We start from the raw sequence: 19860 nt of genomic DNA on the forward strand, positions 1-19860 counted from the left end.
AGAGTCACAGAGAGAGTCACAGAGAGAGTCACAGAGAGAGTCACAGAGAGAGTCACAGAGAGAGAGAGAGAGTCACAGAGAGAGAGAGAGAGTCACAGAGAGAGTCACAGAGAGAGAGAGAGAGTCACAGAGAGAGTCACAGAGAGAGAGAGAGAGTCACAGAGAGAGTCACAGAGAGAGAGAGAGAGTCACAGAGAGAGAGAGAGAGTCACAGAGAGAAAGAGAGAGTCACAGAGAGAGAGAGAGAGTCACAGAGAGAAAGAGAGAGTCACAGAGAGAGAGAGAGAGTCACAGAGAGAAAGAGGGGGAAAGAAGCATGAGGACAGGACGAAGGGGAAACTGATTATCAGAGTGGAGCCTGCCAAACTTGCACCAATCAATAAATAAAGAAGAGCTCCCTCAGCCTCACATGAAATATGAGTCTTTATAATAACGATAATAATGTCTCCCATGGACATCAGGAACAAACACACACTCAAACACACACACAAAGATTATGTACACAAAGATTATGTACACAATTAAAGAAGTTCAATCAGTCACCTAAAAGGTTTTTGTTAAATAAATAATATCTTCAGAAATGTAAAAAAGCCAACATTGTTTATCCTGGGGTCCAATAACATTATCTATGGACCATAATTAAAACCGACAGACCATTGACAATAAATGTCAGCCTTATTGAATAGATCTCATGGGTGAAATAATTGCATCCAGTCAACATCAAGCAGTGGATGTATTACTCAAGACATATTCTAGCTATTTATTAACTCAAGCTATTTGTCCAGCAACACCACAGTGATGTGCGTACAGCAGGTAAAACAACAAGCATTAAAACACGGGTATCCTCCTCCATCATATGAAAAGCTTTGTCATCAATAAATGATATCAATACGCATTATCCATGGACGTCTGTACAGCCATCCAGCCTTACACAGATGCTCTCAACTGGACAACAACACAACCACATGCCCAGAAGAGTACAGAACTCTTTGAATCACTAAGGAACCTGGAATAGTTTGGATCAGTCCATACCCCTGTCCACTTTAAAAGCTGTAAGATCAAGGATTTTTGAATCAGCACACTAAGAGATGCTGATTTTGACGTAAGGCAGTGGTGGTGATGTTGTAGTATTTGGGGGAGCCCCGTGCTTATGCTGTAAATCAGACAATGCTGTTAGAAATTCCAAGTGTGACCTTATCACTGCACACCACGAAGGCCCAGGCAGATACTTTACTAACAGGTGAAATTCAACAAGGTTACATGCACTCGAGCACACACTCAAACACACACATGCTGCATGTGCCTGTGTGTGTGTGTGCTGCCCATATAAACACAATGGGGATGTGGCTGAGCCGGGAGTCTCACTCCAGGGATAGTACCTTTCTCTTTTGTTCCCGAGACGCAAGTTTCTTAATTCTCCTTTTCTTTTCTTTCTCATCCTCGATAGCATTGACATCCACGTCCCGGTTCTTCTTCAATGCGGAGGCTGCGTGAGCCATGGCGGAATAAAAACGGTAGAAATCCCAGGGAAGTGGAAGCCAACGATCTCAGAGAAAAAGATAAGGAAAGGGAAAAAGTGTAGGGTTCCGTCCTGACAAGGAGAGTGTCGGAGAATAAGGTTCCCTTCTCAGTTAGGGTGAAAAGATGAGAAACCAGCCCCTCCTGTGTCTGTGTCATCCACTATCAGTGTAGAGGTAGTGTATCTAGAAGCGAGAGAAGAGAAGCCGGATGGAGAGACAGCATCACCAGGCACAGAGGTGAAGAGGAGAGATAAGAGGAGAGATCCAGTTACTACGGTAACCACCCTCTGTTTCTAGCTGTCCTCTTCACGTTCCCATCCTGGTCCATGGCGGCACCTGGGTCGGTGCTCCGCGTGGATCTGTGTGTGTGTGTGTGTGTGTGTGTGTGTGTGTGAGAGAGAGAGAGAGAGAGAGAGAGAGAGAGGGAGAGAGTGTGTGTGAGTGAGTGAGTGTCTGAATGGAGTGTGAGGGAGACAGCTGGGGTAGGCAGGGACGGGGAATGTGAGGGAGATTGCGAGTGTGTGTACGGCTGTGAGTGTGTGTGTACTTCCCCCAACCCACTAGCTGGAAGTGCCCAAGTGAGAGATGGGATGGGGGAGACAGTGTAGATTATGGAGGGGGAGGTGGGATGGCCCTGATGGTAGTTTTCTGTCCCTCACACACACACACACACGCACACGCGCACGCGTGCGGTGGTAGGAGGGGGAGGAAGTAAAAGACCTATCCAATCATATTCAGAGCTGAGCCTTTTTTTTCAATTTTACTCTATTATTGTACAAAAGATGGCTGATTGTATAGCTTTGGAATACTAACTGCTGTCTGTGTCTTTTTAAGAATGACAACAATAACTTTTCTTGGGTCATACATTATCAGAAAGAAAGGAGAAAAGGTCCTAATCACCGACATACTAATGCTTATGCCGAGAGAAAACAAATGAATGAAAACTGGTTTCCTTTTCCCCCTATACCAGTTCTTCAAATGTGCTGAAACAATAACTGAGATTCTTTGTCCCTACACTGTGGTCATTATGCCATCTGAGGCCAGTGCCATTTTGATGGAAGGTGAAATGGGATCAGGGGACCTTTTGTTTCACCAAACATAATGGCTCTTTGTTGAAAACAGAGACAGAGAAAGAGGGAGGATATCCAAAGCAGTGTAAGAGACAACTTTAGACTGGGTTCGATTTTTCAGGGAGAGAAAGTACAGAAACATGTTATTTACAATGTCATTCAGGTCCACTGCTCACATCAAACATGGCAACGTGGAAAAGGGAACGGCCATCTTTGTTTTCTCTGTCTTTGCTTCAACACCTGAGCGCTTGCGCCCCGGTCCTTCACCGGCGCATGCCTGGCTCTTTGTGTGTGTGTGACCGTATGTGTATTTGAGAGGAAGAGTAGAAAAGAGAAAAAAGAATCATCCCTCTTTCTTGTCAGGAAGAGGGCTGCCACACACACAAGGGACACATAACAGGTTTATTCTCCGGACACCAGCCATGTAATGATATGAGCGTGAAATCCCCTTTTCTTTTATCCCTTTCTCTTTTTATAGCGACGCAGACACCAGCTTCAGGGGCGCGGCCCTAGCTCCCCATCATACATCAGGGGGTGTCACATTATGCCACATTATCATGTTGTTGCTAGGCGAGGACCAATGGTGTTGCTCGGGGTGGCTGGTGGTTGAGGAGCACAGAAATGTAACAACACCAGTTGGGGGGTGCATGTAGGAAATCACAAGAAAACCAACCACCATTCCTAAAAATCCTTTCTCAATGAGAAGCATGCAGAGAGACAGAGAGAAAAGGAAATGTTTCCCTGTGGATAAGAAAAGATCATCCATACAATGAAAAGCTTGTGCTGGAATGATATCTGAGACATAAATATAATTTGTACTCATATGTTGTAATATATAGCCTTTCAGTATGTCATATAACAGCCTATCATTGTAAAGAGGAATATTGAGAAATGCTTGCTAAATGCGTACAACATCCATAACCATTAGACAGACCCATATTCAGTGGTCAAAGTCACATAGAAGGGCTCCAATAGTCCCAATAGCTTTTGCTGTCATCAGACTAAATGTGTCCACTGTTCAGATTAAAACAACCTTGGGCAGAGCTGGCTTGATTCCAGTGATGGACTTTTAATAGACCCATTTCACCTTCACTCTAAGCAACAAACCATATCAATACAGCTACTGAACTGAAGAGTTTTAATTGGTCGGTAAACGACTCAACAACAACAATACAGGAAATAGGCTACTTGCTGCTTTGTGCAAATCGATTAGGCTATGCCATGTCTTGCCAGGTTAACGACAAGTTACTAACAGCTAAATATCTCTATGACAGAAAACGTTAATTTGAATTAAAGACAATCTTTAAAAAATGATCTACTCTTACTGAAACACGTCCCTCGAAGAGTGACAGCTGTGTTTAGTCCCTAGCTTGCTGTCTCTCTTCTGTTTTGTTCATCATGAATGCGTGTGATTGCTCCCCTGGGTGTAACAGAAGCGTTCCCTGTTCCCTGTGTTCAGTCTTATTGACCTTTGGACCTCCACAGCCACAACATTTTGTACTAGTGACACCAAGCACACAGCCTCAGACAAAGACGGCAACACTGTGCATCCGTTACAGACTGAAGTAGGTCGAAGTGAGGTTAGGAGACATTCTCTAAATAGAAAGTGGTGATGACTGCATTCAAAGGCATAAAGTTTGTTTCTGACACTGAATATGTTTACAAGGTCTAATTGAGGGAAAGAAGCAAAGGTTCCCTGGTCAAATGCCAGAACTCTCACAGCAAAAAGCTAGAGGAAGATACCGGAGTCGTTTACACCTGCTCCATGGGCCCTTTACTACGACACGTTTCCTTTGTCTTTGGAAGGAAATCATTATGTCAATATTGTGGTAACTCTATTGTACAACCTGTGTATCCACAACAACTCTGTTTCTCAAGGACAACAATGTAAGGTGTAAGGCTATTCCTCAGATACTCACCAAGTTAAACTTAAAGTGCTCTTAAAGTGCACTTGAATATTGCCATACATTTCAGAATTAATTGAAAATTAAACCCACTAAAAGTTTGATTAATTTAAATAATTCCATTCAGTTGTAATAAAACATATAGCTGCAAGCAGGAACGAACAGGGTTCACAGAAAGGACACAAGATCATTTGGATATCAAAGCAAGCCTCTGTCATGTAGGAACTATCTTCCTTTATACTGTATGTAATCAGTGAAAGCATTACCATATTTATCTCTCAATACCACAAAGATGACCCAAGTGAAGTGTAATCTACATTTTAGTCATTTAGCAGACACTGTAATCCAGAGCGATTTACTGGCACAATTAGGGTTAAGTGCTTTGCTCAAGGACACATCTACAGCTTTTTCACGTAGTCGGCTTGGGGATTCAAACCAGCAACCTTTCGGTTACTGGCCCAATGCTTTTAACCTCTATGCTGGTACACCTAGTCTAGTCTAGTGCTGCAGGTTGGTTATTTTTGAATGCAGGTAATCATTCTCAAATTCATTAGAGGCTAATTTATTGAGTCTATATACCAAATCTGGAGTCAATCTGATTCATGGTTCATGAGAAGAAGATTACGAAAGTATTTTTATCATTAGCATATGTGCTAACATGCATCTATAGGTACAGTGTGGCCATATTTGAATGCAGCAACAACAAAAAATCTCAAAACAAGAAATCCGATGTTTCTATGTCAAACGGTTTTGTTAAATTTCAGTCTTCTGTGATGTTAATAAAGTGTAATATTGGGATGCAAACTCAAAATGTCATCTCTATATCTGATATGATACACGTGTCTTCTTTTTTTAAGCCCATAACCATGTGTGAGGTGTGTACTTTTTTTTGATGAGGTGTATACTCTTCTTTCAAAGTAGATATGTTTAAGACTACCAAGAAACATTCTGTGTGACCCTGAGTTAGCCCACTACAGTATAAGGTTAAAGACTGACATAAATGGAGTTACACAATAAAATAACAATAACGAGGCTATTTACAGGGGTTACCGGTACCGAGTTAATGTGTGGGGGTACAGGTTAGTCGAGGTAATTGAGGTAATATGTACATGTAGATAGGGGTAAAGTGACTATGCATAGATAATAAATAGCAAGTAGCAGCAGTGTAAAAAAAAGGGGGGGTTCAATGCAAATAGGGTGGGTAGCCATTTGATTCATTGTCTAGCAGTCTTATGGCTTGGGGGTAGAAGCTGTTAAGGAGCTTTTTGGACCTAGACTTGGCGCTCCGGTACTCCTTGCCGTGCGGTAGCAGAGAGAACAGCCTATGACTTGGGTGGCTGTAGTCTTTGACAATTTTTTGGGCCTTCCTCTGACACCACCTAGTATAGAAGTCCTGGATGGCAGAAAGCTTGGCCCCAGTGATGTACTGGGCCGTACCAGGCGGTGATGCAACCGGTCAGGATGCTCTCAATGGTGCAGCTGTAGAACCTTTTGAGGATCTGGGGACCCATGTCGAATCTTTTCAGTCTCCTGAGGGGGAATATGCGCTGTTGTGCCCTCTTCACGACTGTCTTGGTGTGTTTGGACCATAATAATTTGTTGGTGATGTGGACACCAAGGAACTTGAAGCTCTCAATCTGCACCACTACAGCTCCGTCGATGTGAATGGGGACGTGTTCGACCCTCCTTTTCCTGTGGTCCACCATCAGCTCTTTTGTCTTGCTCACGTTGAGGGAGAGGTTGTTGTCCTGGCACCACATGGCCAGGTCTCTGATCTCCTCCTTACAGGCTGTCTTATCGTTGTCGGTGATCAGGCCTACCACCGTTGTGTTGTCAGCAAACTTAATGATGGTGTTGGAGTCGTACTTGACCACGCAGTCGTGGGTGAACAAGGAGTACAGGAGGGGACTATGCACAAACTTCTGAGGTGCCCCCATGTTGAGGATCAGCATGGCAGAAGTGTTGTTGCCTACCCTTACCACCTGGGGGCGGCACGTCAGAAAGTCCAGGATCCAGTTGGAAAGGGAGGTCTTTGTCCCCAGGGTCCCTAGCTTAGTGATGAGCTTTGTGGGCACTGTGGTGTTGAACACTGAGCTGTAGTCAATGAACAGTATTCTTACATAGGTGTTTCTTTTGTCCAGGTGGGAAAGGGCAGTGTGGACTGCAATTAAGATTGCGTCATCTGTGGATATGTTTGGGTGGTATGTGAATTGGAGTGGGTCTAGGGTTTCCGGGATGATGGTGTTGATGTGAGCCATGACCAGCCTTTTAAAGCACTTCATGGCTACAGACTTTAGTGCTACGTAGTGGTAGTCATTTAGGCAGGCTACCTTGGCGTTCTTGGGCACAGGAACTATGGTGGTCTGCTATGAAACATGTAGGTATTTACATGCTCTGAGTACACATCCTGGTAATATGTCTGTCCCTGCGGTCTTGTGAATGCTGACCTGTTGAAAGGTCTTACTCACATCGGCTACAGAGAGCGTGATCACACAGTCGTTCGGAACAGCTGGTGCTCTCATGCATGCTTCAGTGTTGCTTGCCTTGAAACAAGCATAAAATGTATTTGGCCCGTCTCATTATGGTTCATGAGAATAGTTTTTCAAATGTTTTCAAACATTTCCAAGATGGAGGATATATACACTGAAAAAAACATATAAATGCAACATGTAAAGGGTTGGTCCCATGTTTCTTGAGCTGAAATAAAAGATCCCAGGAACGTTCAATATGCAAAAAAAAAACGCATTTCTCTCAAATGTTGTGCACAAATTTGATTACATCTCTGTTAGTGAGCATTTCTCCTTTGCCAAGATAATCCATCCACCTGACAGATATGGCATATCAAGAAGCTGATCAAACAGCATGATCATTACACTGGTGCACCTTGTGCTGGGGACAATGAAAGGCCACTCTAAAATGTGCAGTTTGTCACACAACACAATGCCACAGATGTCTCAAGTTTTAAAGGAGTGCGCAATTGGCATGCTGACTGCAGGTATGTCCACCAGAGCTGTTGCCAGATCATTTTATGTTAATTTCTCTACCGTAAGCCATCTCCAGAGTCATTTTAGAGAACTTGGCAGTACGTCCAACAGGCCTCATAACCGCAGACCACGTGTAACCACGTCAGCCCAGGACCTCCACATCCGGCTTCTTCACCTGCGGGATCGTCTGATACCAGCCATCTGGACAGTTGATGAAACTGGGGAGTATATCTGTCTGTAATAAAGCCTTTTTGTGGGTAAAAACTTATTGGCTGGGCCTGGCTCCCCAGTGGGTGGGCCTATTCCCTCCCAGGCCCACACATGGATGCGCCCCTGCCCAGTCAAGTGAAATCCATAGATTAGGGCTTAACCAATTCATTTCAATTGAATAATTTCCTTATATGAACTGTAACTCAGTAAAATCATTGAAATTGTTGCATGTTGCGTTTATATTTTTGTTCAGTATATAAGGTTTTATGCCTTTAAGTCAAATGGGGTAGTGGATATGAAGGTTTAAGAGAGATTGCTTATAACAGCACCACCATAGGCCAATCAGTGACATTCTTTTTTACCAAGTTATTCATGGCCTCTAGTTTATGTGCCAAATTAGAAGAAAAGTTACCACTCTCTGCTTGAGTTATTTGACCATGTCAAGGAAAAACTGCTTTCCTGTGAACTAGGGGTTCATTTCATAAGTGAAATGGCTATTTTTGTGGCACACTATTTTTTGTGGTCACTGACTTTTTAAGTCAACCACATAACGAGAGAAACAACAAATTTTGCTCTCTGTGAAACAAGGTACTTTTTGTTCTTTGTCTATTCTCTGAGTCCCTCTAGTGGTCAATGGTGCAAACAGGCTGGCAAATAGTAAATGTTATCATTATGTATGCTACAGTCACTGCTGCCAGATTATGTTTTTGCCTTTGATATCCAGGAAAGTATTGAAGTTCTACACACTCAGTATTTTTGATTAAGTATGATAAAATGTTTATAATACTCTTTGGATTGGGCTTCTCTACAGAACTCTTCAATTAATTCGTTTGGCTAACAGATTCAACTGTTGGCTGCACACAACCAAATGCAACTCAGGTATGCTGTAATTATAGCTCTGGTCTGAATGGACCACCAGCCCCAGAGCAAAGCAGCAGTCGAGGAAAAGAGTTTGAAGGTGAAAGGTTAGTTAGCTTGGACCAAGATCCAAGATCCAATCCATTTAACTATTCTGACCGGAATGGCTTTTCAGATTGGTGGAAAAAGAACATAAAGCATGAGAAAGAAAAAAGGCTCAGCGAATGACAGGGAAACACATAAGATAAATAAATAAAAAACAGAAAATAAAGGAGACAAAAATAAGAGGCAGATGAAAATGAAGGGAACAAAGAAAAAGAGTACAGAGAGAGGGAGGGAGCGAGAGAGAGAGGGGGGGGGGTCAAAATCTAGGCTAATCAAATCTCAGTCAGCCCAAACTCTCTGGTGCAACAATTGCAGTTATGTTGTATAGATGATGTAGAAACATTCAGGCAATCTCCTTGCTGAGGGTTTTCCCATGAATAACACTTCCACTGTGGTCATCTGGAACTAGATATTGGTCAGGGTCCACTCAAGTGGTTCATCTCCTGGAGTCCATTCTTAGTTTTATACATCTTATTGTAAGTCTCCATTTGGAAAGGCTTACATGAATAATGCAATTGAAATTTAACCCAGTTAAAAGCCAGTAACCTACCTAAATGTGTGTCACAATTGGTCCCTTTGAAATCAGACCAAAATGTATTTCCCAGGTTTCCCCACAGAGGGGCAGTTACACAGTATACACACAGCCGCTGTAGTCAGCTCCTCAGATAGGGAGGATACATTCTGTTTGTCAGTGACAATGACAGTCTGACATTCAGGTCAGAGTGGTTAAAGGTGTAAGCGGATCTAACAGTGCTGAGCTGAGGTCCAACCTACACTAGACTGTCAGCATCCAGGATCAGAACTAACCAACCGTTGTATAGCCTAATTATCCCAAGGGAATAACTCAAGATTAATATCAAATGTAAACATTGGTGGTTGCTCTATGAGAAATAGTATACCTGAATACCTAATACCTGGACCTCAGCTCAGCACTGTTAGATCAATGAGATGAAACAGGCACTCGGCTTCAGTTGATGAATAACTATTGAGCATTTCTCTGAACTTCAAATAACAGGTTTAAAAATGTATGATTCCATCCTGTTTCAGACTGATAACTTAGGGCCAAGGGCGATTGAAGCATTCTTACCATCAAAATAAATGCATAACATAACAGCAGAGTCCTTAGATGTAGTTGTAACCTACACGACACGGAGTTCACTATTTGTTTTTTTTTTGCAATAGTCTCAGGACGTAATCCTTTCTCTTTCACATGAAAATGCCTAAAGAATATATCATTTCAATGGGGACGGTCGGTAATGCACAACCATGCTCCATCAACTAAAGTATTTGTCACGTTCTGACCATAGTTCTTTTGTGTTTTCGTTGTTTTAGTGTTGGTCAGGACGTGAGCTGAGTGGGCATTCTATGTTGTCTGTTTTTATGTGGGGTTTCTTGTTTGGCCTGTTATGGTTCTCAATCAGAGACAGGTGTTTTGCGTTGTCTCTGATTGGGAACCATATTTAGGTAGCCTGTTTTGTGTTGGGGTTTTGTAGGTGGTTGTCTTCTGTCTTTGTGTCTATGCACCAGATAGGACTGTTTCGGTTTTTCCCATTTGTTGTTTTGTAATTTTGTAGTGTTCACGTTTATCGTCTTCATTAAAACATGTTGAACACTAACCGCGCTGCGCTTTGGTCCTCTCCTTCGTCCACAGAAGAAAGCCGTTACAGTATTACCAATTCAAAACACAGGTTTATTTAAAGATTCCTACTGTAATAAAACAGAGGTTCGTTACCTATACCATGGATCATTTCAAAAGAGTCCGGCTATAATCTGTCACCATCTGAATGAATAAAACATGAGACGACATGAAAAAGGCTGAGAAAGAGTGGTAGTCAACTGCACGTCATCTACACATCTACACAATTTATTTCCATAAGGCACAGAAGTAATGTGTTGGGTCCAATTGAATCATAGCCTACTGTCTAAGACAGGCTCTCAGGATGAGATCATTCTGATGAGAAACCATCAGGGTGTATTAAAACACAAGTCATTCCCACAGAAGTCACATCCTAATGATGATCATGAAGAGGATTGTCTGATTGCTTTTCAACTGGAGTCAGAAAAACAAAATGACAGAAGCTGTCAGGCAAGAAGCTGAGTTTTTTTTAATAGATAGAGGATGGAGCGAGAGAGAGAGAGAGAGAGAGACGAGTGAGCTCAGGCAAGCTGAATGTGGACCAAATGGCCACAGGGGTGTGAGGGGTGCGATGGGCAGGTTGAAGGGTACAGTGGTCAACCCCACCACTCCAGCCACTCACGACCCTGACCAACACCCCAGGGGAGAGCTGTTTACCCCTGCATTCAGGTACCTCTCGGAGAGCATTTCTCCATGGCGACTGGTCTCTACAGTATGACAACAGTCACCAAGCAAACAGTCACAAAACACCAGAGTCACTGTGGGGACCAGGCACTGTCACCAGGGTACTCCAGAACCTTTTCACAAAGGAGCAGTAGGCAAACAATGGTTGCCATGACAATCCAAGCTCAATTTGGCCATTACCACCTCAGTTCCACTGTGTGGAATCCATATTAAAACTGAGCCCAGTCCAGTCTATCCTTCAAGTTGCTGTAGAAGTACAGCTAGCATTCTTCAACAATCAGCAATGCATCTGTTATGCAAATACTATTCAGGAAAATATTTATTTTGAGTATACCGAAAATGTTTCAGACAATTCAATTCATACAGTAGAATACTGTTGTTCAGACAGGCCTTTGTAAGCAGTCACACTGTAGGGAACAGTTTATTGCAATGGGGAGGATGCCACATGCTATGCAAATGCTTTCATTTTGAATTGATAACTGAAGTTAGTAGCTACATGACATAATGCAAAATGGTGCCGATTTTAGCCACACTGCACTGGGTTTTGGAGGCACATCAAACACAAGCAGAGCACAGCACCTTCCTCTTTGCGTACTGTGCATAGCACAACTCACTACCACCATATGTGTGTGCCCATCAGTGGGTCACAATGCCATATGCCTTTTCTGCTGGTGTAATGCTTTCTCTGTGCCAATCATCCCCCTGCTTATGGATGGGACTCTTCATTTGTACGAGTTAGGAATGGTGTGTGTGCCTAAATGTATGTTTGAAAATGTGAACACATGCTTATTTGACAAATGAATCTATTCACGTTTATGCCAGTGTTTGTGCATGATTGCAGACATTTAGTTTGTGAGAGTGTGTGAGCGTGAAAATGTGTGAGCGTGTGTGCGTGAATTAGTGCGAGTGTACTCTTACCAAATCTATTACTCTTATAAGCTTGCTTAAGCCAGTGGCCAGTGGAATATCTGGAGTTCAGTTTCCCATCACAATGGGATCACAGAGTGGTGACAAGTCAAGAGACCTCGGGGAGCCTCTCTCTCTCCCTCCCGCTCCCATTCTCTCCCGTATCAGTGTATCAGCACATAGCAAACAGTTGGGCAGCACTGCAGGGACACAGAGAACTCCTGAACTACACACACACGCTGATGCGCATGCACATGGGCACACACACAGCTTTTATACGTGAATTTTCACACACACTCAAGCCCCCTCCTGTACCATTTACTCATCTCCATAGATTAAAGGTCATCTCCCATTAAGGTTGTGTTGGGGTGACGTTATTAGACTAACAGTTGAAAACAGAATTTGGGTGTATCTAAAGATTTCACTTTGAAGTTTATTTATATATAAATAAACTTCAAAGTGAAATCTTTAGATACACCCAACTTCTGTACATACATACAGTGGGGCAAAAAAGTATTTAGTCAGCCACCAATTGTGCAAGTTCTCCCACTTAAAAAGATGAGAGAGGCCTGTAATTTTCATCATAGGTACACTTCAACTATGACAGACAAAATGAGAAAAAAAATCCAGAAAATCACATTGTAGGATTTTTAATGAATTTGTTTGTAAATTATGGTGTAAAATAAGTATTTGGTCAATAACAAAAGTTTATCTCAATACTTTGTTATATACCCTTTGTTGGCAATGACAGAGGTCAAACGTTTTCTGTAAGTCTTCACAAGGTTTTCACACACTGTTGCTGGTATTTTGGCCCATTCCTGCAAATCTCCTCTAGAGCAGTGATGTTTTGGGGCTGTTGCTGGGCAACACGGACTTTCAACTCCCTCCAAAGATTTTCTATGGGGTTGAGATCTGGAGACTGGCTAGGCCACTCCAGGAGCTTAAAATGCTTCTTACGAAGCCACTCCTTCGTTGTCCGGGCGGTGTGTTTGGGATCATTGTCATGCTCCATCAGCCACGTTTCATCTTCAATGCCCTTGCTGATGGAAGGAGGTTTTCACACAAAATCTCACGATACATGGCCCCATTCATTCTTTCCTTTACACGGATCAGTCGTCCTGGTCCCTTTGCAGAAAAACAGCCCCAAAGCATGATGTTTCCACCCCCATGCTTCACAGTAGGTATGGTGTTCTTTGGATACTACTCAGCATTCTTTGTTCTCCAAACACGACGAGTTGAGTTTTTACCAAAAAGTTATATTTTGGTTTCATCTGACCATATGACATTCTCCAATCTTCTTCTGGATCATCCAAATGCTCTGTAGCAAACTTCAGACGGGCCTGGACATGTACTGGCTTAAGCAGGGGGACACGTCTGGCACTGCAGGATTTGAGTCCCTGGCGGCGTAGTGTGTTACTGATGGTAGGCTTTGTTACTTTGGTCCCAGCTCTCTGCAGGTCATTCACTAGGTCCCCCCGTGTGGTTCTCGGATTTTTGCTCATCGTTCTTGTGATCATTTTGACCCCACGGGGTGAGATCTTGCGTGGAGCCCCAGATCGAGGGAGATTATCAGTGGTCTTGTATGTCTTCCATTTCCTAATAATTGCTCCCACAGTTGATTTTTTCAAACCCCTTATCTGTTGCAGATTCAGTCTTCCCAGCCTGGTGCAGGTCTACAATTTTGTTTCTGGTGTCCTTTGACAGATCTTTGGTCTTGGCCATAGTGGAGTTTGGAGTGTGACTGTTTGAGGTTGTGGGCAGGTGTCTTTTATACTGATAACAAGTTCAAACAGGTGCCATTAATACAGGTAACGAGTGGAGGACAGGTCTGTGAGAGCCAGAAATCTTGCTTGTTTGTAGGTGACCAAATACTTATTTTCCACCATAATTTGCAAATAAATTCATTAAAAATCCTACAATGTGATTTTCTGGATTTTTTTTCTCATTTTGTCTGTCATAGTTGAAGTGTACCTATGATGAAAATTTCAGGCCTCTCTCGTCTTTATAAGTGGGATAACTTGCACAATTGGTGGCTGACTAAATACTTTTTTGCCCCACTGTATATATATATATACACAGTACCAGTCAAGTTTGGACAAACCTACTCATTCCAGGGTTTTTCTTTATTTTTACTATTTTCTACATTGTAGAAAAATAGTGAAGACATCAAAACAATGAAATAACTCATATGGAATCATGTAGTAACCAAAAACGTGTTAAACAAACCAAAATATATTTAATATTTTAGATTCTTCAAAGTAGCCAACCTTTGCCTTAATGATGTCACAACACAACTGATTGGCTCAAACCCATTAAGAATGAAAGAAATTCCACAAATTAACATTTAACAAGGCACACCTGTTCATTGAAATGCATTCCAGGTGACTACCTCTTGAAGCTGGTTGAGAGAATGCCAAGAGTGTTTAAAGCTGTCATCAAGGCAAAGGTGGCTACTTTGAAAAATATAATATATAAAAAATGTGTTTAACACTTTTTTGGTTACTACATGATTCCATATGTGTTATTTCATAGTTTTTATGTATTTACTATTATTCTACAATGTAGAAAATAGTCAAAATAAAGAAAAACCCTGGAATGAGTTGGTGTCTCAAAACTTTTGACTGGCACTGTGCATATATACATACACACAAATAAATAAAAAATATCACAACATAATATCCCTTCCCTCTCACACCCTCTTATATCCCGTTGGCCAAAATTCTTACTCCTGATAAATAGAAAGCAACTGTTCAAAAAAGGAAATTAAAGGCTGCCATCAAGAAAAGTTATCAGTACAACCTCTCAAAGTGTATACATTTCTTTCTAAGTGTAGAAAAGAGATTAAATGTTTCAACGAGGATGATACAGTGGGAGGTTTGGAAGATTTCCAATTAAACAAGTTCTGCCAGCGGGCTATGAGGGAAGCAAACGCTACAACGTCTGCTATACCTTTAGTGAGACTAGGCAACAAAGATCGAGCTCCTTTGATAGCTATATTTAATATTTAATATAGCTATCAAAAGACAAGGCTGCAGGTCAATATCTACAATTTTAGAGAGAGTATTAACAAAGGATGACCAATACTCAGACAGCTTAGAACATTAATGAAACATATGGGTGTGGTCTGCCGGAGTGATTTAACATCTATCACGTCATTTGTGTCTGGGAGGAATTTACTACGTTTTTCTTTGGTGTAGTGAATTCTGTGCAAGACCTTGAACTGAATGAAACTTAACCGAGCAGGGACAAAATATGTTCTAGCAACGTCTTGGGAGGTAGTTGAGGAAAGGTGGGAAAATGAGAGGGAACACAGTTACATGCATGAAAATAGCAGAAAAGATTTGAATGAGCAAGATTATAATTTGGTTCCGTGATAATTAAAACGGTCAAACTTCCCATCAAAACAACAAGTATTTGAAACATACCAATCCTCTCTCTTGCCACAAAACAAAAGCCTGGTGGAGTTTGGAGGGTAAAAAAATGGGTTATTACAGATAGGGCTTAGAAGAGAAGGGGCAGAAAGTCTAAAATGTTGACGAAATTGTCTCCAGATCTTCAAAGTAGAGTGCACAATAGGGTTTCCAGTAAACTTTGAAGGACACAAGGATAGTGGGGCACAAGCAAGAGCAGAAAGGAAGGATGATTGGCAGGAGTGTGCTTCTAATGAGCACCATACCTTAATCTTTTTCATATTGGCTGCCCAATAGTAAAGCAGTAAATTTGGAAGCGCCAATCCTCCATCTTGTCTCCTTCTTCAAAGTATTGCTCTACGTATCCTAGGTCCCAGATAAAATGACTGATGAGCCTATCCAACTTGATAAAAAATTATTTCGGAAGACATTGAAAAAGGTGTAGAAACCTAGGTAAATGTTCATTTTAACAGATTGGATTCTGACAGCTAAGGAGAGAGGAAGACTATCCCAGCGTTGTAAGTCTGCTTTATCTTGTGTGACTAGACTTGCAAAGTTAGTTTTATGGAGGGTAGCCAGACAATGTGTTATATTCACACCTAAATAGGAAAAACCAGAGGGTGACAGACGGAAAGGCAGGGCTCCAGGGGAAATTTGCTTGGCAGGAGGGTTGATCGGAAAACATTCACATTTCTAAATGTTCAATTTGTAACCTGAGAATGATCCAAATGTGTTTAAAATACGCAGTATGTTATCGACAGAGTTCACAGGGTTAGTGATATATAATAGTAGATCATCTGCCTTCAGTGACACTGTGTTCTTCACCAGCTCCGTGGATTCCAGTGAATCATGATGATAATTTTAAGGCCAAGGAAAGTGGTTCGATCACAAGTGCATAAAGGAGTGTGGACATAGGACACCCTTGACGGGTCCCTCTGGAGTGTACGCTAGCCGTAGGAGCAGAATAGAGCAGATTAATCCATGAGATGAAATCGAACCCAAAACCAAATCTTCCCAAATTCTGAACTAAATAATCCCACTCCACCCAGTAAAAAGCCTTCTCCGCATCAAGAGAAACATCAATTTCAGGGTCTGGAGAGACAGAAGGAGATTATATAATGTTCAAAAGATGGCGTACATTGGAAAACAGTTGTTGCCCTTTGACAAAATCCATTTGATCATCAGATATGACATCCTGAAGGCAGGGTTCCAACCGACATGCTAGAACCTTAGCTAATAGTTTAACATCAGCGTTCAAAAGTGAAATAGGCCGATATCCACCACATTCTGCTGAATATTTATCGTTCTTGAGTATAAGTGAGATGGAGACTTGAGTTGGCGTCGGGGGAGAGAGATTTTTAAAATAAAAATCGACAAGGAAGCCATCGGGGCCTGGGGCCTTGCCACTTCGCATTAACTTTAGACCCTTTGTTATCTCATCTAGATGCAGAGGGTTAACCAGAACTTTACTTATGTTCATATCAATGGATGGAATATCCAAGTTATCTAAAAAGTTGTCAATAGCCGTGTTATCTGATGGGGGTTCGGGTTTGAAGAGGTTAGAATAAAATGACACAAAAGTTGAATTCATATCAGAGGGATTACTTGTAAGATTACGGGAAGAGTCATATACCTGAGAGATAAGATGAGATGCTGAGTGGTGTTTAAGTTGGTGTGCCAAAAGGCGGCTGGCCTTGTCCCCATATTCGTAGTACGTCCCCTTTGTTCGTTGCAACAGAAACTCTGCTTTAGCAGTGGAAAGCAGATTAAAATGAGTTTGAAGTTTTCGCCTTTCTGCATATAATTCAGGGGATGGTGAAGTTGAATATTGCCGGTCTGTTGCCAGGACTGAGTCCAACAATTCTTGACATTTCAGTTTTCTTTATTTGACATAATGAGCATTGTAATACAGCTTTGAAAGTCTCCCAAAGAAGAGAGCTGGAGGTGTCATCATTTTTATTTGTTTGAAGGAATACATCTATGTTGGTTGAAATAAAGTCACATAATTCTTTGTTAGACAATGGGGCCATGTTAAATCTCCAATTCGACTGTTTTTTTGCGTTCGGAGTAAGAGCTAAGACCAGAATGAGGGGGGAATGGTCCAAAATTACTATAGCAGAATATTCAGCAGTTTTAACTGAGGGGAGAAGGGCTCTATCTAAAAAAAAGTAGTCTATGCTTAGGTAGGGCTTGAAAAGTAATCTATGCTTAGGTAGGCTTGAAAAGTAATCTATGCTTAGGTAGGCTTGAAAAGTAATCTATGCTTAGGTAGGGCTTGAAAAGTAATCTATGCTTAGGTAGGCTTGAAAAGTAATCTATGCTTAGGTAGGGCTTGAAAAGTAATCTATGCTTAGGTAGGCTTGAAAAGTAGTCTATGCTTAGGTAGGCTTGAAAAGTAGTCTATGCTTAGGTAGGCTTGAAAAGTAGTCTATGCTTAGGTAGGCTTGAAAAGTAGTCTATGCTTAGGTAGGCTTGAAAAGTAGTCTATGCTTAGGTAGGCTTGAAAAGTAGTCTATGCTTAGGTAGGCTTGAAAAGTAGTCTATGCTTAGGTAGGCTTGAAAAGTAGGTCCTTTCTGACAGGGTGGAGGAAGCGCAATGGATCAACACAACCTATTTGGGTCATAAATGTAGAGAGAGCTTTTGCTCTGGGATTAGACTGGTCGAGTCTTGGTTCAATAACACAGTTAAGGTCCCCGCTGAAGACAAGGCGGTGCGTATCAAGATTAAGGAGACAGGCTAAAAGAGATGTCATAAATCTAGTGTCATCCCAGTTAGGGGCGCAAACATTCGCAAGTACTACAGAGGTCTGAAAGAGGGTGCCACTAACTATTGTATACCATTCTCCAGGATCTGAAATTATCTGTGAGGGTGAAAACTGTACTCTTTTCTCGTCCCCTGGCTTTGCCGTTAAAATTAGAATGAAAAACCTGTCAAACCCATGCTTCACGCAATCTAGTATGGTCATTAACACGTAGGTGCGTTTCTTGAAGTAATGTGATATCAGCATTCATGCGCTTCAGATGTGAAAATACTCTGGAGCGCTTAATTTGCCTCCCACAACCCGTGTACGTTCCTTGTCACCAGTCTGATTGGAAGCCCCAAAATACCATCCTGACTTGTTGTTGAACTAGACATGAATCCTTATAAAAGGAGAAGTCAAATGAAAAAGAAAGAGGAAAAGAGAGATTGAGAGAGGAGCAGCATTAAAAAAAACATCTGAATTAAACAAAACTCAAATCCTTTAGAGAAACAGAAACGGAGCACAATAATCTTTGGATAATGTTTATTATCTAGTAGGCTATGAAAAGGGTCAGCCCCTGTATTTGTAAATTGTTACAAACGTCCTTCAATAACAGTGACATTTTGGATATGTACAATCAAGCAAACCAACCATAGGTCTCAAGTCTTCAGCTAGTGCAACAGTTAAACAACAGTAAAATTGGAAGAGAAGAGTGATAGTTTTAGAATCCAAGATAAAGTGAATGTGACTGAGGACCATCAGTGACCAACATCACCAATTAAGGCCAATGTAAACCACGGTAGTTCAGAATGTCTATTAAAAAAATTATAAAAAATACTATTTAAAAAACTGTTACATCAAGCAGACCCCCAATAAAAAATGTAAATATACACAAATATCGGTAGACAGGATTGTCTAGCTAACGAGTAACATTAGTATCCGAAATGACCTAAATGCAGCCAAACTGCAATGTGGGCTAAGATCACTTTATTGGTAGTAAAAATAAATAAATAAAAATACTGCGCTTTTAACAGCGATTGTCTTTGATTAAGAAACTAAACAAGATCAAATTAAAGTGTAAAGAGCAGTGAGAGAGCATAGTATGTCATTGTCAACAACAGAAACTAGTTATGTACTGCCTCAAACATACCTACAGAAGCTAGCAAGCTTTAGCATAGGATGGCCATAGATGTATGTAGCCTAGTGTCCACACGGTCACTAGGACTAATGTTACTCGCATAATACAGGCAGGTGAGAAATCATCCCAATTCAATTTAATCCCTAAAATGGATTAAATAAAAATAATTCCTCATCCATCTACACACAGTACGCCATCATGACAAAGCCAAAACAGGTTAAAAAATATATTTTTTAATTGTATATATATATACAGTTGAAGTCGGAAGTTTACATACACTTAGGTTGGAGTCATTAAACCTCGTTTTTCAACCACTCCACAAATATCTTGTTAACAAACTATGGTTTTGGCAAGTCGGTTAGGACATCTACTTTGTGCATGACAAAATACATTTTTACAACAATTTTTTACACACAGATTAATTCACCATCATTCTTAAATGGAAGAAGTTTGGAACCACCGAGATTCTTCCTAGAGCTGGTCGCCCGGCCAAACTGAGCAATCGGGGAGAAGGGCCTTGGTCAGGGTGGTGACCAAGAACCTTATGGTCACTCTGACAGAGCTCCAGAGTTCCTCTGTGGAGATAGGAAAATCTTCCAGAAGGACAACCATCTCTGCAGCACTTCACCAATCAGGCCTTTATGGTAGAGTGGCCAGACGGAAGCCACTCCTCAGTAAAAGGCACATGATAGCC

The 19860-nt window shown here is 41.5% G+C and overlaps 1 protein-coding gene across 35 annotated transcripts in view; it reads right to left on the minus strand.

Moving 5' to 3' along the window:
- Positions 1-19860, minus strand: part of LOC129857963 (ankyrin-3-like) — a 218627-nt gene that overhangs the window by 154433 nt on the left and 44334 nt on the right. For 9 of the 35 annotated variants that reach the window (XM_055926959.1, XM_055926769.1, XM_055927057.1 and 6 more), the window contains exon 1: positions 1380-1823. The exons of 1 other annotated variant lie outside the window; for it this stretch is intronic. In XM_055926959.1, the coding sequence (XP_055782934.1) occupies positions 1380-1499 (120 nt within the window). In that variant the 5' untranslated portion in view covers positions 1500-1823. Of the gene's footprint in view, positions 1-1379; positions 1836-19860 lie in introns of those variants that run through there. 25 more of the 35 variants (XM_055926914.1, XM_055926856.1, XM_055926778.1 and 22 more) reach the window with 12 other exon arrangements.

This window comes from Salvelinus fontinalis, chromosome 1 (assembly GCF_029448725.1).
Source record: "Salvelinus fontinalis isolate EN_2023a chromosome 1, ASM2944872v1, whole genome shotgun sequence".
In the NCBI taxonomy this organism is placed as follows: Eukaryota; Metazoa; Chordata; class Actinopteri; order Salmoniformes; family Salmonidae; genus Salvelinus; species Salvelinus fontinalis.